This window comes from Dreissena polymorpha, chromosome 13 (genome assembly GCF_020536995.1).
Source record: "Dreissena polymorpha isolate Duluth1 chromosome 13, UMN_Dpol_1.0, whole genome shotgun sequence".
Lineage (NCBI taxonomy): Eukaryota > Metazoa > Mollusca > Bivalvia > Myida > Dreissenidae > Dreissena > Dreissena polymorpha.
Genome location: NC_068367.1, coordinates 42,754,929 through 42,778,526, shown reverse-complemented (window position 1 = coordinate 42,778,526; position 23,598 = coordinate 42,754,929). Strand labels below are relative to the sequence as shown.

The following is a 23,598-nucleotide window of genomic DNA, read 5'->3' as shown; positions in this document are numbered from 1 at the left end:
GATCTCTTCAAACTTTCACAGGTGAATGACTTTATGAATCAAAATAAAGAATTAGGGTTCCGTCAATTTTGGCAGAATGTTGATCCTTTTTGTTGTTCAACGTAGATTATATCGTCACCTTAGGCTTTGTGGTTCACTCTCCTCTCTTAATAATCTAGTTGTAGCTCGCTAAACTTTAACCATTGACTGATCTAAACGTTTGATGATCGTCAAGAAAGGAATTTGTGCAGGAACTTTGCAGAATTATGGCCAGTTTCCGTGTTTCCACTATTTAATATTAAGTCATACATATTATGTTGTTTTAATTTTTTTTTATCTAACCTATCGGAATGTCATATCACTCAAATGTTCACGGTTGAATAAAGTTTTGTTTTATGGCATTAAACACGTGTTTTAGCTGCAAACAGTTTGTGCAGAATAATCGCCCTTTGTCTGTTGTTCCCCACTATATAATATATCAATCCGAACGTGCGTGTGTTGAACTTCTCTAACTCCTTGCGGAGTTTGTCATTCACTCTGTACGGTTAAATTGTCAATTATGGGACACAAATATTAACTGACACCTGTGTCCGAAAAATGCGTCCTTGCGGTTTCAGTGTCTGTCACACATTTCAAGTTAATCTTTCATTTGATATGAATATGTTCTTTTTAAGAGTATAGTTGTGTTCATTCGATAACATATGTTTACACGTATGCAATTTATCTTAAACGTTCACTTTCGAAACGAAAAGCGAAAACTTAACATTTTGTTCAATTATATATTTTTTATACTTTGCTGTTTAACACGTATTTAATAGAATCGTGTCCATCTAAATAAACACAAAAAAAACGTTTTTAAATTCAGTAAAACACACAGTTAACTGAAGAATTTGTTAATATAATTTGGTCTTCTTCAAATTGTTTTTTTATTGATACATATAAGAGAGCCACCATAACAACAATGAAATCAAAAGGATTAAACATTAAAGTAAATGTTCTTGGCGTCTTTGATACGGTAAACGAAAAAAATTGTCGAACCACATACAATTCAACGAAGAAAAGCTAGTAATGACATTATGCAAATAATATTTTTTAATTTAAGCAATCTTAACCATGTGAAGACAAATGAACAACAATTTCAACAATTTCAAAGATATAAAATGTGTTTGCATGACCGAAGTGTTTCTTTTTAAGAGTGACACCTTGAAGCGCATGATCTTTAAATTTAATTTAAGTGTTTTAATTACACGATCGTATCTAGAGCTAGTGCCTCAACACCGGCACATTAATACCGGGGAAATTTTGTAACATGATTATGTGAATTTTAGTAGTATTAAGGACGTGTGTTGTTAATAAAATATCCTGAGTAGAAGACCATTGGGAGAAAAATTAAACAGATGATGAATGGATTACACAACAATATGACTTAATTAAAAAAACCGCTATTCTCGGTTATGGATCTTTTAAAGAAACTTGTTCACAGATTAACGTTATAACAATGTTCCATCTTTTTAAATAAATTAAAAAAACTAAAGCACCGCTTTACCTCAGTGAGCAAAAAAACCCTTCTGACGTCAATTCATACCAAATATACACTTTCGTTTATAAATATGAAATATAACATTCGAGCCGTATGGTAATTGTCATAACAGTCTAGTGGTTAAGGAGAGCATTGTAATTTAGAGACAAATGGCTCGAACCCAAGTAATGCAATTCTTAAAATTATCCTGGCATTTCACAATGGTGTTTTTAATCACTTCGAACGCATTGTTGTTAGCGTAAAATATGTCCCAATTTCACGTAGATGGTGCCCATATACTGTACAACTTCATCCAAGCAACTGGCTCAATCAATGACGTCAGTGGGAGCCGCACGGTAGTGGTCGAACTCGAGCGTGGAAACAAGGTCTGGATCAGAACGGTCACGTCTGGGCATCACGGAAGTGGGACGCTCAATGGCAACGAGTTCTCGACGTTTTCCGGTTGGCTGGTTGCTATCAATGCATGAATTCGATTTGGATGAATAAAATTCGAACTAAAAGCGGTTCATGTGTTTGAATGAATTTTGAGATCTTTAATGTACGACACACATACATAACCCCCACAATATTACCATATATCACAGTTTTGAATGATGGTTTGTAAATATACTTTGATTTTTCGTGCGCATGGTTTTGCATTTTTTTCTGATATTACAATTGCTCGTAAGATAAGTTTTTTTAAATGTCTATGTCAATATAACTGGCATATATCCATGCATAAAACGTATTATGTTAAACCTTATTCGGTGCTCACGGTGTTAATGCGTAATTGCCCGTTATAACAAAATTATATTGAAATCAATATTCGAATGACAAGGTCGTACCCCAGGTTAGCAATAATAAATGAATATGTGATTCGATATGATCAGGGATTATGTTCTGTGTTGATATTTAACTAACGGAAGGGCGGGCATTTAAACGGATTCAGTATTCAGAAATGCCCGATAAGTGTATTGATGCTTCTCTCAAATCTCAGTAACTGATAGAATATTTGGCTTATGCAAAACATAAACAAACATAGCAAGATTTATAAGAACATTCCATCACTAATGGTAAAATATGTAACATGGCTATAACTTAATTTAGTTTGTTGTTATCTAAGTCTAAATTGAAATAATATAAAAACTTAATACACAAGTAAAGGGCATATTTTTTTTTATTAAGTTCTTCTTAATTTAGAAATTAATTAGCGTAGTTTTCGCACAAGATATAGAAATGCACAGGATAAAATTTTAATAAGGCGATGGTGTATGCACGTTTTAATTGCTTAAAAGCATGCTATCATTCACAAAGACAATTAGGTAATATTGTTCTGTAAGCTCTCACAATCAACACAGAAGGGAGATGACCCTGTGTGTATTGCATTTGTATTTAACAACAGTTACTGCTCTTGAAATGTGGCTTAACTCCCATTTTTGCTTAGTGTCTTAGTGTATGAAACCTATAACAAATGACTTTAAATAATATTTAAAATGAATGCGTGTAACAATATTTGTAAGAAGCTAAGTCGGAAACATCAACTGCAATTGCCGTTTCAAAATCGTTTATTAATGTGTCAAGCGTTGTTAGACAATACAACAGGGCGACAAGATTACATTCAAACTTCATGTGTAATATTAACCTTGTTTGAAAATGCTCTTGTTTCATATAACTTCTGTAATTTATAAAACAATTCTCGTCAAAGTATTTTACATAATAATAGATAACATTAAACACTAATATTGTGCAATTTAAAGTTTGGCAATGTTTTGTTGCTGATTTTACATTATTTTGAAAATGACATTCTTGATGTAATACAACTTTTGATATTGTTTTGTTATAAACATAATTGATTTGCTTTTATATATTTTTACAAATTAAATAAATGATTATCTGTTATACTCTTCGTTTAGAAAATGTTAAACAGGAAAATGGAGAGTGGGTTGGAAAAACAGACGCTAAATCATATCGATTAACTCTCCGTGCCACCAAAAAGCTTCAAACAGTATTCATTTTCTTACAAGTTGTCCATTATGTGTTCATTTATTCAATAACATGTTATGTATATGTTGCAGGGACACTTTACAAGTGCTGTGAGGCGTTGCACTTGTGTCTGCTATTAAGCAAGCACTATAAATCTATCAATCCTTCATATTTGTCCATACTTGCTTCTGTAACCTCAGAAAGTTTCTTGTCAACAGCTGTTTGCATCCTAGATTTAGTCAGTTATGAAACAGGAGAACATGTGTTCACTGTTTACATGATGTGATTAAAAGATATTAGTGTTATGTAGCCTGAGATCAGCTATTGGTAATCCTGATGGTTTGTTTGTGTTGTGAAATATTGTCTTGGAAAAGTAGAAACCAGTAATTTGGTGATACTGCAACTCCTTTATATGGCGGTCCATTATGTCGAGATGTCCAATATACTGCGAATCGGCAATATCCTCCTAAAATACAACGAGCAGTATCACTACATAACATGTTATAATCGGTGATTTGCTAAGAAAGCAAAAATAGTAGGTAGTATTTCACCCTTAACTTCGTTGCTTACTATGTAACGCAGTGAAGCGTGAAAACAGTCGATTAGTATGTGAAAGTATGTTTTGCACATGGTTGGGGCTCTTTTCACTTTTAACAAAATGAAAAATTAATGAAACATCATAGGTTATGATAGCAATTACGTTTACTGGTATGCAAATTGTTACATTTTTCGTCTGTCTGTTTGTATGTAAATGTCTCTTTGTATGTTAATTTATTTTGATACACGTGCCTAAAATGGATGCGAAGGTCATATAAATATACATATGCATAATTATATTTTATTAATCAAATGTCTTTAAGCTGTATTTTCGCTGAAACTACATAGTCGTCCTTGTGTCGTATCTCAGACCTTTCAGGAGATATATCGTGATATGGATATATCGCGATTGTGATCGATGAACCTCCCAAACCGCGATTAAAACTGAGTTAAAGTGTATTTAATTGACATGGTGTCATGGTTAATAAGATCATATGGTTTCATGGTGCTAAATAGCACCTGGTGGCAAAATCCAATAGATTTGTTACGTATAGCTTTGGTCAAAAAAATATTGAAGCAATATATGTTATTTAACTGATCAGTTTTCGGTGATTCATTGAAACATTATTTTTGATATATCGCGATATGGATATTATCGCGATTGTGATCTAATGAACCTCCGGAAACCGCGATAAAAAACGGAGTAACAGTGTATTTATTTGACATGGTTCATTGTTTAATACGATCATATGGTTTTCTTGACGCAAATTTGCACCTGGTTTGAAAAAATCCAATATATGTGTTACGTATAAAATTGGGACACATGAAATATTGAAGCACTATATGTTATTAAACTAATCAATTTTCGGTTATTTATTGCAACATTATTGTGTCCCGGCTATTATGAAGTTATACTTAATGGTAGTACAACTGTAATCATTTCCCGCGTTTTTTTGTAAGATCGGTTGACATCGGCCTAATTCGGTAAATATCGTAACTGAAGCCGTGAGATGTCCGTTTTGTTCGGTTTATTATTTACAAAGTATAAAATTCATAAATAAAAACATGTTTTATATAATTCCGTAATAGATTGTATCGCTGATATGCATAGAACAATATATTAAGACATCAAAATAGATTTTCCTTTTAAAATTGTGTAAAAAATGAACAGAAAGTTATATATTTTCGCGACAACATAAAAAACAACAATCGTGAATCGTAACCAAAAAGACGGTTAACGAGTAAAAAATAAGAAGCAAAAAGAAAAAAATCTGTACGTAGAGTGTAGTAACATTGACTGCCAGTTGGTAAACCAACACAGTCAAAGATAATGGGAAACAATGGACCTGGAAAAGTGGAATACCATGCTTTGTTGTCAACGCAAAACTTGAAACAGGTAAGGTTACAGATATATGATCAGAACAATTATATAAAATACACATACGGTAATCATTTATATATACATTTAGTTCAAAGATGTAAATTACCGGCATTATTATCATTATAATATGGTCTTTGTCTATGCTATCTTTACTATAAACATCGAGATACAGTAACCAGAAGTAAATGTGTATTGTTTTTTTTAGATCTTGTACTTATTTGTATCTTTGCTATAGATATATTTGTTTCTGTATTTATCAATCGTGGACAGCCTGGGTGGACCGTCCCGTGTAAACATAAACAATATGCTGTCCCCATAAAACTTCAAAACAATATCGGACACCAACTTAAAAATAATGGAACAGCCAGATGGTGAGGGTGATAGAGCAAGTTGCGATTGAATCAGCTAGGATTGCAGCTAGCGATGCTATCTTAAATGAAATGACGTAAGAATCTATTATTGGATTGTCAGCGGTACCAATAAGTGTAAGTTAGGCAACATTTGGCAGACCTTTTTTATACCAATCCTGCGGGTCAGAATGTATGACCCATTCCCCAATTCAAATACAAGTATTTCGCCCAATTAACTGAACATTTCCTAATCCTAGAATAATAGCCCAAAATAATATGTCAAAATAACAATAACCTTCTTAAAACTATCATGGTTTTGTTCTTCTATAAACAAATTCATGGCTTATAGATCAGCAGTTCACACATTGTATGGCTGGTAGATCAGCAGTATGATTATTAACCTTATAAAATTCCCAAATATTATGTTAAGTTTCTTTCTAAATGTGATATTGCATGCAGCATGTCAATATTTTACTAGATTGCAATGTCAACTATGTTTCCAGTTGAAGGAAGGGAACTCCTGCAGGTTACTCATATGCATCGGTGGAAATCCAGTCTGGTAGTCAGTTTGCAACATACGTCACGCCAACTGTTCCAATAAGTCAAGAGGCTTTACAAGTTACAGGCAATTCACTGACGATGGGACAATGACATTCATTGGATAAGTTGTGCAGCCAGTGTCAGGACAATGTCATTCATTGGATAAGTTGTGCAGCCAGTGTCAATATGAGTGGCTGTCGAAAGAATAATACACTGGCTTAAAAAGTTTCGAAATGTGTGCTTAGTTGTTCATAATGGTCGTCGTTTGGATTTAACAATTTTTGTTTCAATCTTAGTAAATGTAAGTGAAATTGATATTCTGTATAGCTGTGCTTTTATCGATTCTCTATCAATATTCAGAAAATTATATCCAAAGCAGTCCTTGAAGCGAGTTGATTTAGTTTTACAATTGACATGACGCTTTATTATGATCGCTCCGCCCACTAGAATTGATCCACCAATCAGCGATCGATTAATCGGGCGCACTCGTTAGCAACGACCTGTCCGCCATTTTCTAGACAAGCTACATGTTTAGGTTCACTTTTATTCCAACGAGTTTCTTTTGTTTTCCTCTTTAAAAAAACGATAAAAAATGGTTAAACGGTGTCAATGGGGATTATGTAACTCGGACAATCGATATCCTGAAAGATTAGTTGGTGACATTTAATTTATATCGTTTCCAAAGCCGAAAACAGATCTTGAGAAGTGTAAGAGATGTATAAATACATGCGGTCGTCACCACGAACAACTGAACGTCAACACTGTCAAAGACAATTATAATATATTTTTATCGGATATACTAGCAGATTTAAATAGTTTATGTTATCGATCTGATTATCACATAATATTTCACTTTTTTAAATAGTTTTATCAGTTACTAGGTCAGAAGCGAGGTTCATCTGCATTACTTAAAGAAAAATAAAACCCAGCATGAAGCCTAATTCATGCTGTGTTTTATTACTCTGATAGTAATACACTTAATTGACATCATACATGCTATTTGAAGGTGACATGTGATATATTATCTTATTAACGGTATCTACACATTTGCACTCATGTGGTGTCACCAATAAACGCTTTTAACCCACACTAGGAGCTCGAATGCCTAGATCTCATTTTTTAAACGAGTTTCGTTTATTTTGTTCGGATTAAAAAACGGAAATGAAATGTGGCAAAAACGGTGTAAAAAGTGTTAATGCAACTCTGACATTTGGTATCCAGAAATATAAGTAAGATGAATTAAATTTATACCATATCCAACGCGGCAATGCGGTCTTGACAAGAGCGAGTGAAAGCTTCAAGAATTACCGAGATCCCCTTTATAGAGCATTAATTTATTTCACAAACTTGAAAAGTCATATAAGCAATAACTAAGCATTATTAAGTATGTATTATGTCACGTGTGCATGTAAAATAGCTAATTGAGAATTTTGGTACCCAATTCGTGTAACTTTACGAAATCCCCGTTAAAAATCGCGTTTCTGTGTGTGTCAGAAACAAGTGAAAACCATTTTGTTATTATTTTAATAAAGACGTATCGATAAATGCTATTGTAAAAGAGTTACTATTACTGATATTAGTTAAACAAAAAATGCGGTAACTTCGGGGAAGTCGGTACCTGCGCGAGCGTCTGATATTGGTAGCCTTATTAATTTATAATAGCCTGACCGTATTCCATTTCGTACAACGCTAATTTTATATCAGATAATATCCAAACTTACTGTGTTGTTTTGCGCTTTAAATTATAGTGATTGATAAATGTCCCATAAGCAATGTTTAATATGATTAATATACGCAATAACATCTGGGATTGAGGTTCCCACCCGGCGTCAGAAATTAAAGCGCGTAAAACTTCACCGAATTCCCAGTTATAAAGCGCTATTTCGTGTCAAATACACGCGTAGGGGGGAATGTTTCGGTAATAATTTTGTTAATAACACGGGTAAATACCGGTGAAGTGTTAATTTATTGCAAATTCCACCATTACACGTAATAACGGGTTTGATTTCGGTAAGCGCGCAAGCGTTTGAGAGCGTGTTTAATGTACCGATTTACCCGTTATACATAGCTGATGTTCTCTTTAATCGTATATTTTTTGCATTTGCAAAATAACGAAATGGCATCATCCCCTTTACAAGTGTAATATGGTGTTAAACAAGTCCATAAAATCATCCGGAATATCGCGTAAATCTATATGCAGTCTATAGGCAAAGAAGCCATTTTGGTGTTCGCTTTTCTAGGTTTTCTTCCCGCTGAGCCACGTGATTAAGTGGGCGGAGCGATCACTGATAAGGCGTCATGTCAATTGCTTGGTGAAACATATAATGCACACGATGCTATGGCAGATGTGGCAGCACTTAAAAAGTTGCTTTTATTTGTGAATTTGTCTTCAAAAGATTTAATGACCCACAGCTTTTCTCCATTGGCTGTGTCAAAAACAAATTGCTTTCAACAGTGCTAAAGCCCAGAAGTGTCCATCAGTGAGCCCACTCATTTCATGAAGTGTTATGGAAAGGCCTACGGCTGAAAATATTGCTGGGTCAGGGCTAAAAATTGTGTATTTGACAATGCTTAATAATAGGGATGGAGAGGATGCAATACGTGATGTTTTCGTTTTTAAAAATGCTGAAGGCTTGCCTAGAGTCACTTATTCTCAAAAAGTATTACATGAAGTTGTTCTAAAAATATGTAAGTACTTAAACGAATGATTTGAAAGAAAATTTCAATTACATGTCTTATTTCAGTACCTTCAGTGGTTTTTCAGTAATTACAGGAGTCAGATTGTGTGCATTGCTTTATTTATTTTTAAGTTACATTGATTTTAACTAAGGTAAGAAATATGGTACTGCATAATCTCCATAATGCCCTTAATAAGTGCACACAATTTCATCAAAGCACCCTTTGTACTTTTTGAGTTATCGTAGTATCCGTTTTGTGTGATTTTTTGTTTCTATTTTTAGTAACAGTGACCTGATCAATCACATAAGGTAAAAAATAAAGGGTTGTACTTATTCCCTACTTTGCCTTTGATGTGCATGCCAAGTTTCACCAAATTTGCTTGAGTATTTGTAACTAATATTTTTGTTTGAAAATTGTTGTTGAATGAATACAAGCTTGTTAGGTTGGTGGTCATTTGAATTTAAATCTAACAATCTGTTATAGATCTTGGTTAAAGAGAAAAATACTTAGTATACAACTTTGTATTTATTTTTCTCACTTTTCAGACCTACTCATGCCTCCACCCCCACCCCCACCCCACCTCACCAACGCCATCCCTACATTGGCAGACTAAGCATTACTGCATAATGTATTAAAGATATGTATAAAGAGAGTAAGAACATTGCAGGTGTTAAATGAATTGGTAAATGACTCTGTTTATTTTGCATATATTTATTTGACCATTTGCCATTTATGTGGTTTTGAATTTCTTGATAAATATGTCTAATAGTCCTATAAGTTTTTAGTGAATTGTTCAAAATATACACGGGCAAATTGCTTTTTTTACTTTGATTTAAGCTGATCACATGTCTCTGCTAAAATATAAATGCTCAAATGCCAAAGTAATAACATACAACTTAGAAAAAAAAGAAGAAAATTTTGTATGAATGATTTTTGCATACACGGGTAGAATTTGTAGTTTTGAAGGACCGTACATAATAAGCAAGATTTTTTTCATTATTGTTATCACTCAATTGTCTTGTATTATATGAATTTATCATCTACAATTATATCCTGTACTAAATATACAAACATTGTTAACAAAATATGGTAAACAATATGAGTTTATTGAATTTATTTATCCCCAGGGGTAACTTAATTTAGAAGAAAATTCAAATCATGGGTCATCATACAGAAAAAATCATGAAAAATAAATTTGCATGGAAAGCCACCCTAAAAAATTGTAATAAGACCACAAATGGTATGAAGTTTATGAAAATAATACTTTTAATGGGTTTTGGAATATTGCCCATTACATTTGTACTACCTTAAATCAAAGGTTTAATGAAAGATGTCTTTGATTCAATCTCTATACTGGCTGGTTCCAACGAAACCAAGGTACTGGTTCTGTCAATTAAAGGTCCCCTCGCTAACCCGTATGCTTGTGGATTCATTCGAGCTAAAATAAATATGTTGAAACGGAATCTATTTGAATGTTTTTTCTTATCAATTTTGGAAAAAGTTATTTTATCTGCATGCTTTTTACTCATTTGTCTGTTTATGATAATATTATAATGCTGTCAAAGTGATTGCACACATAGATGAACATGGATTATGAAATTTGATTACAGTTTACATTTTAATGGGATATAAATGGATTACAGGTGCGTTTACTGTTGGTGTTTTATTAGGACTTCATAGTTTTTATTGATGTTCTGCTGTAATCCTCACATCACATGAAATCAATAGACATGTTAATGTTAATGCGAATATGAACCTTGTTTACCAGATCAAATTTACAACAATCGCATTATGTGACATGCTTGTTACTTGTATTGAGGCTCTTTTGTCTGGCATTCCGGTGTGCGTTTCCATTTATTTATCGTCAGAGGAAACTACTGGAACGTAGCCAGTGAGGCTGAAAAAAATGAGACTATTTCATGCCTCTGTGGTTTCATACAGAAATGTTTGTTCGCTATTATAATCAAAGCGCTGAAGGCACTGAATTTGTTCGCTGTTGTATAATCTTAGACGAAACTCCGTTTTTAAAATTATGTTATAGCTTTTTATTTCGCAAGTTTGAAATGACCATAACCAATTCATTTTTTTTTTAAAGTGTGTCTTAAAGCACAGGTCGAGATGTGTTTGTTTTTTTCAAATCATTGATACAGCTAATCAGTATGCACAGGCTAATCTTATTTGACATGCATTAAGCCCCGTTTTCCCTGAAAGCAGCCAATATGTACAGATTTCAATGATAAACACTAGACTGGCCAACGTTGTCTTACAAGCTGTTAAATACTTTTGAATACATACACACTATGTAGTGTACCAGTGGGAACTATAAACAGGCAAATGCGGTTGTTAGAGCAGACGCTTTTAGCATTCGTCGTCTGCTTAATTTTACTGCAGTTATCCACACAGGCAGTCACGGGTTACGGTTCCTAGCGTAGTTAAGCCCATACTGATTGCAAAATTGCCTCTACATTATTTTTGAGCTAACGCTCATAAATAAAAACAAGAACATGATCGCGAACTAAGCATGCGTCTACTCTCACTCTCGCTGAACTACGTAACAATGAGAGGTGCGTCTGTACGACAACGCGACACGACAACGGCGTCATAACTACAACGGTTACGGCGTCTTACCACAGTTTGTTGACTATAGGGGACGTTGTAAAAATAAATGGTAAATAACGGTAATTTTGAATAGTTTTTGTATGTGTAAGCCAATTTTAAATTTTATACGGATATTGTGTTCTCTTTCATAGCTTGCCATGTAATTTATTCCTATGTTATCGATAAAATCGAAGTTTTACAGACCTGTATAGACAACTCATAAAATCATTGGAATATAATTCAAAGTCTGACATTAAACAGAAGAAATGCAAACAAACGAAAGCAAGAAAAAATATTGAATCAGTCTTATCAAGATCTGTCTCAAAATTAACTGCATGTAAAATGTGAAATGTTACGGCGTCTTACAGAGAGTGTTACAGTGCATTTTATACACCATGTTTAAGGTTACGGTATTGTATCGACGGCTACTAGAGGTTTCGGTAAATAACAAGTTCGGTAAATTGTATTTATATATATATATATATATATATATATATATATAATAAAAGTAAAAACACGTGTCTGGGATTTTAAATATATATTGATTTAGCCAACGCGTTTCGCATAGCTCATCAGGGCATAATATATTGTATTATGCCCTGATGAGCTATGCGAAACGCGTTGGCTAAATAAATATATATTTAAAATCCCAGACACGTGTTTTTACTTTTATTATATAATATTCACAATCTGGATTATTACATTTTACTTATATATATATATATATATATATATATATATTTATATAGTAAATGTTGTGGAGGTTTCGGTAAAATTGATCTTTATAGAGGTATACCTACAATGAGATGTTAATGGCACCTATTATTGGCTTACATCAGGGGCATATATTTGCAAACTGGTGATTAATTTTTAATTGATTAATTGACGCAATGCCTACAGTAAAGAATTTAGGGGCCTGAATGAGCTACCACTGAACTTTAAAAAAAAGAATACTTTTAGGTACAAAACCAACAATGTAGATTGAATTTAAAATGTCACTTTATTGAAAGCAAGTTTACGAATTAAATAAATCAATATTGACTTTTTTAAAGGTTTAAAAAAATAATAGTAATAATAAATGTTGATTTAAAGACTGACTTAATAGAAGATCTTCAATTTAGTTTGATGCTATTAACAAATGTTTAAAAAAAAATTGGAATCATTGTTGATATTATAGGCATTTTTCACTGTTGAATAAAATTGTGTCATTGTGTCGTATGAAGAAATCTGCATGAATACTACATTATAGGCATTTTTCACTGTTGAATAAAATTGTGTCATTGTGTCGTATGAACAAATCTGCATGTAAACTACATTTGGACTCAAATCGTACATCAAATCATTTCTGTCTTCAGTTGTCAAAACACCTATATACTGTTTGATTCCAATAATGTCGCTTTAATGGAATTACCATTTTTATTCATTTGCTTCCTAATATTAAATCACCTAAACTTGTTTTACTAGTAGCACAGCCCCATTAATATTTTTATTTAGTACTGCCCCTGGAATTTGTTCACGTCATTATGTCATTATGGATTTTTGTGACGTCATACGACCGACTTTCCCAGTTGTAATCTACATGCATAGGTCATTGGGTTTATAACGTTCCATTTTATTTATATTTTCTCTCTGATAGGCGTTTCTTGTTTGATTTAATTATTTTTATTATTTTTAGCAGTCACATAAACAACCAAGCTATGTAATATGGAATTTTTACACCCATTATTGCTGCTTCTTCCTGTATTTGCGCGATGATTATCTGAGATATTAACTCCATGATGCTATATTCTCAAATCTTTTCTATAAAGAAGGAATGTAGTTGACAATTGTTAATAGTTTTATTTGATCGTTCGTCAAAAAGTTGTAACTCTGTTACTCTTGTATCTTCAATGCAATTGAGTAATTAAATAGTAATTAAATTGAATACGTTTTAATTCCCTTTTATTATTGTTTAATTTGAGTTACAACGCTATGACGTTAAATTTTATTTACACTTAAATGTATTATGAATATTGCTGGGCCAAGTGTGAGGTTGAGCGCTCTATAACCAGGTCTAAACCCCCAATGCTTTGCATTGACCGTTCCAAGGCGGTGACCCCAGCTTTATTCATATTTTGTGTTTATGTTGGTTTGCATTGTGCTGTATTGTGCTGTTTTGTACTGTTTGGGCAATCGGTCACTTGCCTTAAATAAAGGACCAACTAATTGTTTTTTTATGAAAATTCTATACTGCTCCAGCAGCTGGAGTTTCACTTTTTAATATTGTAAAATATTGTAGTACTGATCTATTAAAAAAAAACATAAACAAATATTAATGAATTTGCGATTCTAAGATTATTTCAGTCTTTATTTAAATATTTTTACTGTAATTTTATCTATAAAATGTACCAAATATTTAAAAATTGTATTACTGATTGATTAAAAAAACGCCATAAAGAAATACAAATAAATGCCCAAAATGTAGTCTTGCTTTTAAATGGCCTTAATATCTTATTGAATTCCTCACTTCAGATGTGTGAAATCTTTTCTACATTCCTGTTAAATTCTTTACAGTAATTGAGGTAATAAGTAACTGAGTAATAATGTTTATGATTTACTAAATTTACTCAATTTAAGGAATGCACTTTTTACAAATTGTGCATGAAAGAAAATAAACTCATGATATTTGATATTCTTTTATTTAATTTTTATTCGTACATATATACATTAACATAATTTACAACATGCAATATATAACAGTGAAGAAACATTTCAATAATATCAGTCAGTCACATAACCACATTTTAAATTTAATATAATATTCGCCTTTTATAAACATTTACATAATTTGTAACACATACATTTAGCACAATACAAGTGGATTTTAAACATACAAGTACATGCAGAAACTTATCACATTATTCACTGTCACACAGAGTTCAGTTCAATATCATTTAACAGCTCATTCGTCGTCGTCAAACATATGGTGAACTGCAGTTGATGGTTCAAGGGCATTGATGTGACTGATGGTCATCAGTAGGTCTGTTGTCGACAGTTTTTCCTCTTCATAATCGTCTCAGGCTTGGTGAAGTCTCCCATGTATTTCCACAAATTGTTGCAATCGATGGCGATCCAATACTCACGTCTAAAATGCTACTATCGTGGAACGAAATCTCCATGGATGTAAATTGGACTTCATGCAGGCGCTGTAACGCTGTAAAGAAGATGTAACATGTCTTAGTCATAAGAGAAGATACCGTAACATGTACACGGAGTTGACATGCTACAACTATTTTGCATAATCGGATAGAAATCACCAATAATAGTATACACATGGGCATCATATGTTTGTAAAGAGCGAACTTGATACAAATCATTAAAAATAATCATCGTGACAGAAACTGCAAGCCAGAAACAACGAATTAATTGGATTTTCTATGTTTTGAGCTTGAACTTCTTTCTTGTATCATGATTTAACTCTAGAAAATGTCTCGATAGCTTAGGTAGCAAGTAAAGAAACATTAATAAATGAAAATAAATGCCAAATCCCGTTTACGTGTAAGTTTTAACAAAGAATTTACCTGTGTATGTCTATTACTGTCAAGACGCTGTAACCGTTGTTGTTATGACACCGTATCGCGTTGTCGTACAGACGTACCTTTCATTGTAACGTAGACTCTGACAGGCATGTAATGATCAAGATAAATGGGTAGTATTGTTGTAACTTAAGAAGGACTCATACTATTATGGCGTCATAATGGTAACAGGATATTATGGACTCGGAGACCATCTTTAATGTCTTACTCATTTACCTAGTCACTTGGTATTTACATATTATTTATACATATTTAAAAAACGTTTATATTTTTATATCGTTTTCGTGTACTAAACATTCTCCCTTCGCTTCAAAAACAACACTATACTCGTGTAATAGTTTTCAAAAATCGAAACACGTAATATAGTCCCCATCGTTTCGTGCATGTTCTTCTGTTAATGAGGAAATCCTGCATACAAGACGATAATTATAATATATGTATAATATTGTTAATTCATATAGACCATGTAACACGAGAGCATGTAAGTAAATCCGTCAGAATTTAGCATTCCAACCATGCATACTGCCATAATCTACACTATCGTTTGGTTATTGGGATGAGCCATATTTACAATATTTCTACATCTAGGTTTTTTTTTGCATTTTGAATATAGATACTTTGCTATTTTAATAGTTTCATATCTGGTATAGATGGACCGTATTACATGGTATAGTAATATCATTAAAATCTCGCCACAAATGATTTTAAGAGGTTTTCGTTAAACTACGACACGTGTACACATGATGTTTTCAGTATTGGAACTACGCGTAACGTTTTGGCAGTTATATTTTTATTTTCTTTCTGCAAATGTATCTTCGATTAAATCGTTTAAGGTGCGCTTTTGGTTATTGATAAAACTTTAGGCTCGGCTATCTCTCAAACTGGTTTAAAGACCGCATGCGTTGCACTGACCGTTTGAATGCGCTGATCCCATGTTTATATTTGGTGTTCTGTTAGAAGTATATAAGAACAATTAGTTCTTTCCAGATAGAGTTTTGGAGTTCCTTTTGCTATGATATACAGTAAAAGTAGCATCAATAGCAAAATAAAAACAATACAAACTCCACATAACCAAAAGCAACAGTTGAAACTTTATCAAAAATGCATTTACCACGAATTTAATGTTCTCCTGGAAGGGAAACACTTTGTAGAAACTCAAAGAGATACTATGTTTTTCTTTACCTAACGAATAAATTTCAAATATGTGTTTATATGAACTATTACATTGTATACTACTAAAATAAATCATTATGATTATTTGTTGTTTTTTTTTTAACAAAGGGATTTGATGCGTTGAGAAGCTGAATACTGAATAGTAAAATAATTTAATTTATACGAATACAAATAAAAAACCTGAACCGGACATATCTGTATATGCTGTAAGTTATGCAGATGATTTTGATTTCAAATAAGAGTTTATAAATTGAACGAGTATGTATAATAACCCTTAACAGCGAACGACATCACCAAATAATTCAAATTTCCAAGAGCATTGATCTATTAGTATGAACTGCAACCGCGATAAAAAAAACTTATTTCTAAAAGTAAAATTATACAGTAATAATTCTTTGGATTTTACCGATGCTTCTGTATACGTGTTAGCCTTTCATATACGCTCAATGCATTTTGTTGACTCTAAATTAGCATATGCACAAATTATACATATGAATACAATACAGTTGCATGTATTGTTCAACCAATTGCTGCCCTTGTACGTGTTCAACAGCTAATAAAGATAACCATTAATCAACGAGTTTAAACACGCGGCTTCACGTCATCCAAATTAGGACAGTGCATTCCGAAGGTCTTCAATTAACCTAAATTCCGTTTTCTGACTGATAAGAATTGCTTATAAATAAATCACACGGGACTGATTTGTGATACAATCGAGACGCCAAAAAGTTAAAAGAATATCACTGAGCATCACGACGATAAGTTGAAAATGCTGTTGTTATTGATTACTGTAATAGCAACGTATAGTTCGGTGACGTGTAAGATGACGTCCGACGATATTGAACGTACGCTGTCAGCGTTAGCTGAGAAAAACGAAGCGTTGGAATATGGTTTGAACACTCTCCGGAATGAACTTGAACTCGAGAGACAACACAACGAACGTTTAAGGAATGAGATGATGTCGATGGCTGACCAATTGAAAAAGCACGACACCCTGGTGAATTCAATGAACATGAGTAGTATAAAGCGTAAGACGTTTTGATTTCAATAGGGTCAGTTAATATGAAATGTATAACCTCCTTGTATGAGATAAGTTAAATAATCTTTCATATTTTTTTCTACAACGTTTCGTTTCAAACAAAAAAATTATCAAAGCAGCATAAAATAAGTAGCATTTTCAGTTATACATTACCCATGTTTTTTTCGTCGTCTTTTTGTGTCGGCAAGCGTAGTGTGTAAATAAATATGATAGAAAATAGAAGATATGTATTGTTTCCAGTGAATAGTCTATGGTTATTTCACGATTGGTTTAAAAAATACATTGTTATGATCATAGAGCGAAACAATTACTTGATTATTATGCAGGGACAGTCAATGTTATTTGTATTATCTGCTTTTTTTACAATAATTGAATAAATAAAATCCGAGAGAAACCCAGTTTGACATAAAAATGAAATAATAAAGTAATACAAAATAACTTTTTTATTAGAAAAAAGAGTTATGACTAATGCACTGTTTTATAGCAGATAAATATGTGTTTACTTATATCTTTCTTCGATTTTAGTTAACGCATGTTTCGGAATAATCTTCACGCAGTTTTATGTGTAAATTTTTTTAATGATGTATAATGTTTTAAAACATGATTAATTTATTTCAGTGCTTTGAAAACTCAATAGTTTTATAATTAAACTGAGAGCGTATTTTCTTTCACCAAGAAGAACTTCTGAATTTCACTGAAAAGAAAACATGTAATAACGTCACCAAATGTTTATGCATTATGTTCTTTACACGATTATATTGTGATAACTAGATGGTGAATAATGCCAATAACCGTTCCTTAGTTTGTTGCGATTAATGTGAACCCAGGTCAGCTTACGGACGTCACAGTTGCGTTTACTGCCACCATAAGACCGCCGAATCTGACCGGTCTGAACTCAGGGCAACCGATCATTTTTGACCGGGTGATAACCAATTCAGGAACAGCCTACGACTCTGGCACGGGTATATTCACCGCCCCTGTACGAGGATACTACGTGTTTCACATGGACATTCTGATGGAGCCCGGGGAAAACGAATATCTGCAATTTGTAAAGGGTATGGAATATTAAACACAAAAGATGACTCTTTGAATATAATGCGCATTCAGTTCTCCTTTTTATGGCCCCATAAAGTGGGAATAGGGGGAATTATGCATTGCAATTGTTTGTTTTAAACTTCTTTTTAACGAACAGGTGGATATCGTTCAAACTTTTACAGTTGAATGACCTTTATGATACAAAATAAAGGATTTGGGGCTGCGTCGAATTTGGCAGAACGATGTCCCTGTTCCTGTTTTTAAAACGTAGATTATATCGTCGCCTTAGGCTTTGGGGTCAACTCCTCAACTCCTAATAACTATGTTGATCTCGTTCAAACTTTAACCAGTTTTAATGTTCTAAACGTTTGATGATCGTAAAGAAAGCAATTTGTGCATGAACTTGTTTTTGCAGAAATATTGCCCGTGTCCGTGTTTCCACTATTGAATATTAAGTCCAAATTATTATTTTGTTTTAATCTATTTAACCTATCACTCAAATATTCAAGGTTGAATGACGTTTCTGTTTTTATGGCATTAAACAAGTGTTTTAGCTGCAAACAGTTTTTGTTTTGAAGAATACTGATGCTTTTGTCTGTTTTTCCCACTATATAATATTACAATGTAAACGTGTGTGCGTTGATCTCCTCTAACTTCCTTGCGGAGTTTGTAATTCACATCTGTATGATTAAATTATCATTATGGGACAACTATTGACTGACACATGTGTCCAAAAATGCGTCCTTGCGGTATCAGTGTATGTCTTACATTTCAAGTGAATCTGTCATTTGATATGATTATGTTCTATTTAAGTTTATATTTTGTTTAATAAATAACATATGTTTACACGTATGAACATTTATATTTAACGTTCAGTTTCGAAATGAAAGGCAAATACTTCACATTTTGTTCAATTTATCTGTTTTAAGCTTTGCTGTAAAACACGTTATTAATAGAACCGTGTCCATCTTAAAATAACAAAACAAAACGTTTAAAATGCAGTAAAACACAATTAACTGAACAAATGTGTTCAAACAGAAAATTGTTAGTACATAAATCTGTACACAAATTTCTTTAAAAGATCCATAACTGAGCATAGCGGTTTTAAATTAAGTCATATTGTTGTTTAATTCATTCATCATCTTTTTAAGATTTTTCCAAAAGGTTTTCTTCTCATGATATTTTATTTACACAACACGTCCTTAAATTTTATTAACATTCATATATTAATGTTACAGAACTGCCCCGGCATAAATTGACCTGTTTTCGAAGCACACGCTCTATCTCTAGATATCGCCCATGTTCTAATTAAAACCACATAATTTAAATTGACAGATATATCATCATGTGCTTCAAGGTGTCACTCATAAAGAAACAATTCGGTCATGCAAACACATTTCATTATCTTTGCAATTGTTGTACATTTGTCTTACATTCTTACCATTGCTGAAATTAAAAAATCCAATTTGCATTAATGTCATTACTAGCATTCTTCGTTGACTTATAGTTGGTTTGACAAATTTTTCGTTCACCGTCTCACAGACGCCAAGTGCGTTTACTTAAATGTTTAATCCTTTTGATTGCATTGTTGTTATCGCAACACATATCACAATTGCGTTTTTAAATACCTTCGAATATATTGTTATTAGCGCAACATATATCAAAAAGGCGTTCATTTTTATGTTTAACCAGTTCGAATGTAGTGTTGTTATCGCAAAGAATGTCACAATTTCACGTAGATGGCGCCCATATCCTGTACAACTTCATCCAAGCAACTGGCTCACTCAATGACGTCAGTGGGAGCCGCACGGTAGTGGTGGAACTCGAGCGTGGAAATAAGGTCTGGATCAGAACGGTCACGTCTGGGCATCACGGAAGTGGGACGCTCCATGGCAACGAGTTCTCGACGTTTTCCGGTTGGCTGGTTGCTGTCAATGAATGAATTCGAATTCGATGAATAAAATTCGAACTAAAAGCGGTTCACGTGTTTCCATGAATTTCGGATCTAGTATGTTCGACACATATACATAACCTTCCCAATATTACCATATATCACATGTTTTAATTGTGGTATGTACACACAGTCGGTTTATTCGTGCTCAGGTTTTTGCATGTTTGCTGATATTACAAATGCTTGTTATATTAAGATTGATAAAAGTGTCCATGTTAATATAACTGTTATATTTCCAGGCAAAAACGTATTCTGTTAATCCTTCTGCGGTGCTCACAGTTCTTATGCCTTATTGCCTGTTATTAAAAAATTATATAGAAATCAATATTCGTATGACAAGGTCGTACCCCATGTTTGCAATTTATAAATGAATACATTTTTATCAATATGATAAGAAATTTTTTCTGTTTATATATTTAACTAACAGAAACGAGCGTTAAAAAACGATTCAGTATTCAAAAATTCCTGATACATGTATTGATTCTTCTCTCATATCTCAGTAACGTGTTACATATTTAGCTCATATGAAACATAAACACCCATAGCAACGTTTATACAAAAATTCCATCATTACTGGGAAAATATTTAACATGAATATAGATACAATTCGTTTTGTGTTCTCTTAGTCTAAAATCAAATGATATTCAAACTTGAAATACACGTAAGGGGTATTACTTTTTTTTAAGTTCTTATTTATTAAAAAATTAACCAGCGTACTTTTTGCAAAACATAAAAACGCACAGAAAAACATTTTAAAGGGGCCTTTTCACGTTTTGGTAAATTGACAAAATTAAAAACCTTTTTTCAGATTCGCAAATTTTCGTTTTAGTTATGATATGTGTGAAAAAACAGTAATACTGAACATTAACCATGCTATAAAATAGCCAATATATGCATCTTTTGACGATTTAAAAACCAGAAAACTATAAAGCGTTGCAACGCGAAACGATGGAATAATTTGCAGTTTTGTTGTTGTCGTTATATTTTGTGAAACTACGAGGATTGCTTATTTTAAGTTTAAAATACTTTCTATATTGCGTGAGCGCGGATGGCCAAGTGGTCTTAATGGTACATACTTTTACTAGGACTCCAGGGGTCAGTGGTTCGAGCCCAATTTATGGTTACTTTTTTTCTTTTTTAAATTTTATTCTCGATTGTTTAATGGAGATTTGTATTTCCAATGTTTACAATTATCAATATTAAGCATTTAATGACACACTTCAAAACATGCAAAAAATATGTGAAAAGGCCCCTTTAATAAGGCGACTCTTTTAATCAACAAAGAAGGGGGACAACCCTGTGTATATTGCATTTGTATTAAACAACAGTTACTGCTCTTTTCATGTGGCTTGCTTAACCTTTGTGCTAATTGGCTCCAATGCATAAAACATATAAAAGTCTTTAAATAATATTTCAAATGAATAAGTGTAACAATATGTTCAAGAAACTACGTCGGCAATTATCAACTGCAATTTCCCGTTTGACATCGTTTTAATATTAATGTGTCGAGCGTTGTTTGATAATTAAACAGATCGATAATATTCAACCTAAATGTGCAATATTAACATTAATTGGAAATGCTCTTGAAATATAACTTCTGTACTTTATAAAACAATTCCCGTCAAGGTATATTACAAAATAATAAATTGCATCAAACACCAAAATGGTGCAATTTAAAGTTGGGCAATATTTTATTGCTGATTTTACACTATTTTGAACATGACACTCTTGATGTTATACAACTTTTGATATTTTGTGTTTTAAACACTATTTATCTCCTAATATTATTTTACAAATAAATGATTATCTGTTATACTCTGCGTTTAGAATATTTGAAGCAGGAAAATGAAGAGGAGGTTGGAAAAACTTACGCCAACTTATACCGATAAACTCCAGACAAAGATGAAAAAAGTATACATTTGCTTCACAATATGCCCAGTATGTGTTCATTTATGCAATAACATGTCATAAATATGTGGCAGGAACACATTATAACCTGAGAGGCGTTTCACTTGTGTTTGCTATTAAGCAAGTACTATAAATATATCAATCCTCAATATTTGTCCATACCGGCTTCTGTAACCTGTAAGTCTCTTGTCAACAACTGTCTGCATCCTGCAATTTATTTCCTCACTTATGAAACAGGAGCACATGTGTTCACTGTTTACATGATGTGATTAAAAGATATTAGTGTCATGTAGCCTGAAATAAGCTATTGGTCATCCCGATGTTTTGTTTGTGTTGTGGAATTTCGTCTTGGAAAAATAGATACCAGTAATCTGGAGATACTGCAACCCCATTATATGGCGGTCCATTATATCGAGATGTCCAATATAGTGCGAATCGGCTATGACCGCCTAAAATACAACAAGCATGATCACTAGATACCTTGTTTATATATGAGATTAGCTAAGTAAGCAAAAATAGTTGGTAGTATTTCACCCTTTACTGTGTAACTTACTTAGTTACTCTGTGAAGCGTGAAAACAGTGGGTTGGAAAAACAGACGCCAAATCATTCCGATAAAAACTAGTCTCCATGCCACAAAAATGATGTAAACAGTATTCATTTGCTTACAAGTTGTCCATCATGTGTTAAGTTATGCAATAACATGTCATGGGTATGTGTCAGGGACACTTTAAAGCTGTGAGGCGTTTTACTTGCGTCTGCTATTAAGCAAGCGATATAAATCTATCAATCCTTCATTTTTGTCCATACTGGCCTCTGTAACCACAGCAAGCCTCGTGTCAACAACTGTCTGCATCCTTCAATTTATTTCTTCAGTTATGAAACAGGAGAACATGTGTTCATTGTTTACATGATGTGATTAAAAGATATCACTGTCATGTAGCCTGAGATCAGCTATTGGTCATCCTGATGTTTTGTTTGTGTTGTTGAATTTCGTCTTGGAAAAATAGATACCAGTAATCTGGAGATACTGCAACTGCGTTTTATGGCGGTCCATTATATGGAGACGTCCTGTAAATCGGCAATTGCCTCCTTAAATACAACGAGCATTATCACTAATTAACATGTTATAATCGGAGATTTGCTAAGTAAGCAAAGTAGTCGGTAGTATTTCACCCTTAACTTTGTTGCTTACTATGCTACGCAGTGAAGCGTGAATACAGTTGATTGGTATGTGTAAGAATGTTTTGCACACGGTTGGGGCTGTTTTCAATTTTCACAGAATGAACAATTAGTGAAACATCCTAGGTTATGATGCCAATTTACTGGTATGCAAATTGTTAAATTTTACG

General features: G+C 33.0%; 2 protein-coding genes across 3 annotated transcripts in view; one reads left to right on the top strand and one right to left on the bottom strand.

Moving 5' to 3' along the window:
* LOC127856174 (zinc finger CCCH domain-containing protein 10-like) overlaps window positions 1-23,598 on the bottom strand; it is a 572,427-nt gene that overhangs the window by 297,884 nt on the left and 250,945 nt on the right. The window lies entirely within an intron of this gene.
* Window positions 16,974-20,366, top strand: LOC127856184 (complement C1q-like protein 4). Its single transcript, XM_052392255.1, has 3 exons — window positions 16,974-17,342; window positions 18,181-18,408; window positions 20,128-20,366. The coding sequence occupies exons 1-3, from the start codon at window positions 17,084-17,086 to the stop codon at window positions 20,328-20,330; spliced, it is 690 nt and encodes a 229-aa protein (XP_052248215.1). The 5' UTR covers window positions 16,974-17,083; the 3' UTR covers window positions 20,331-20,366.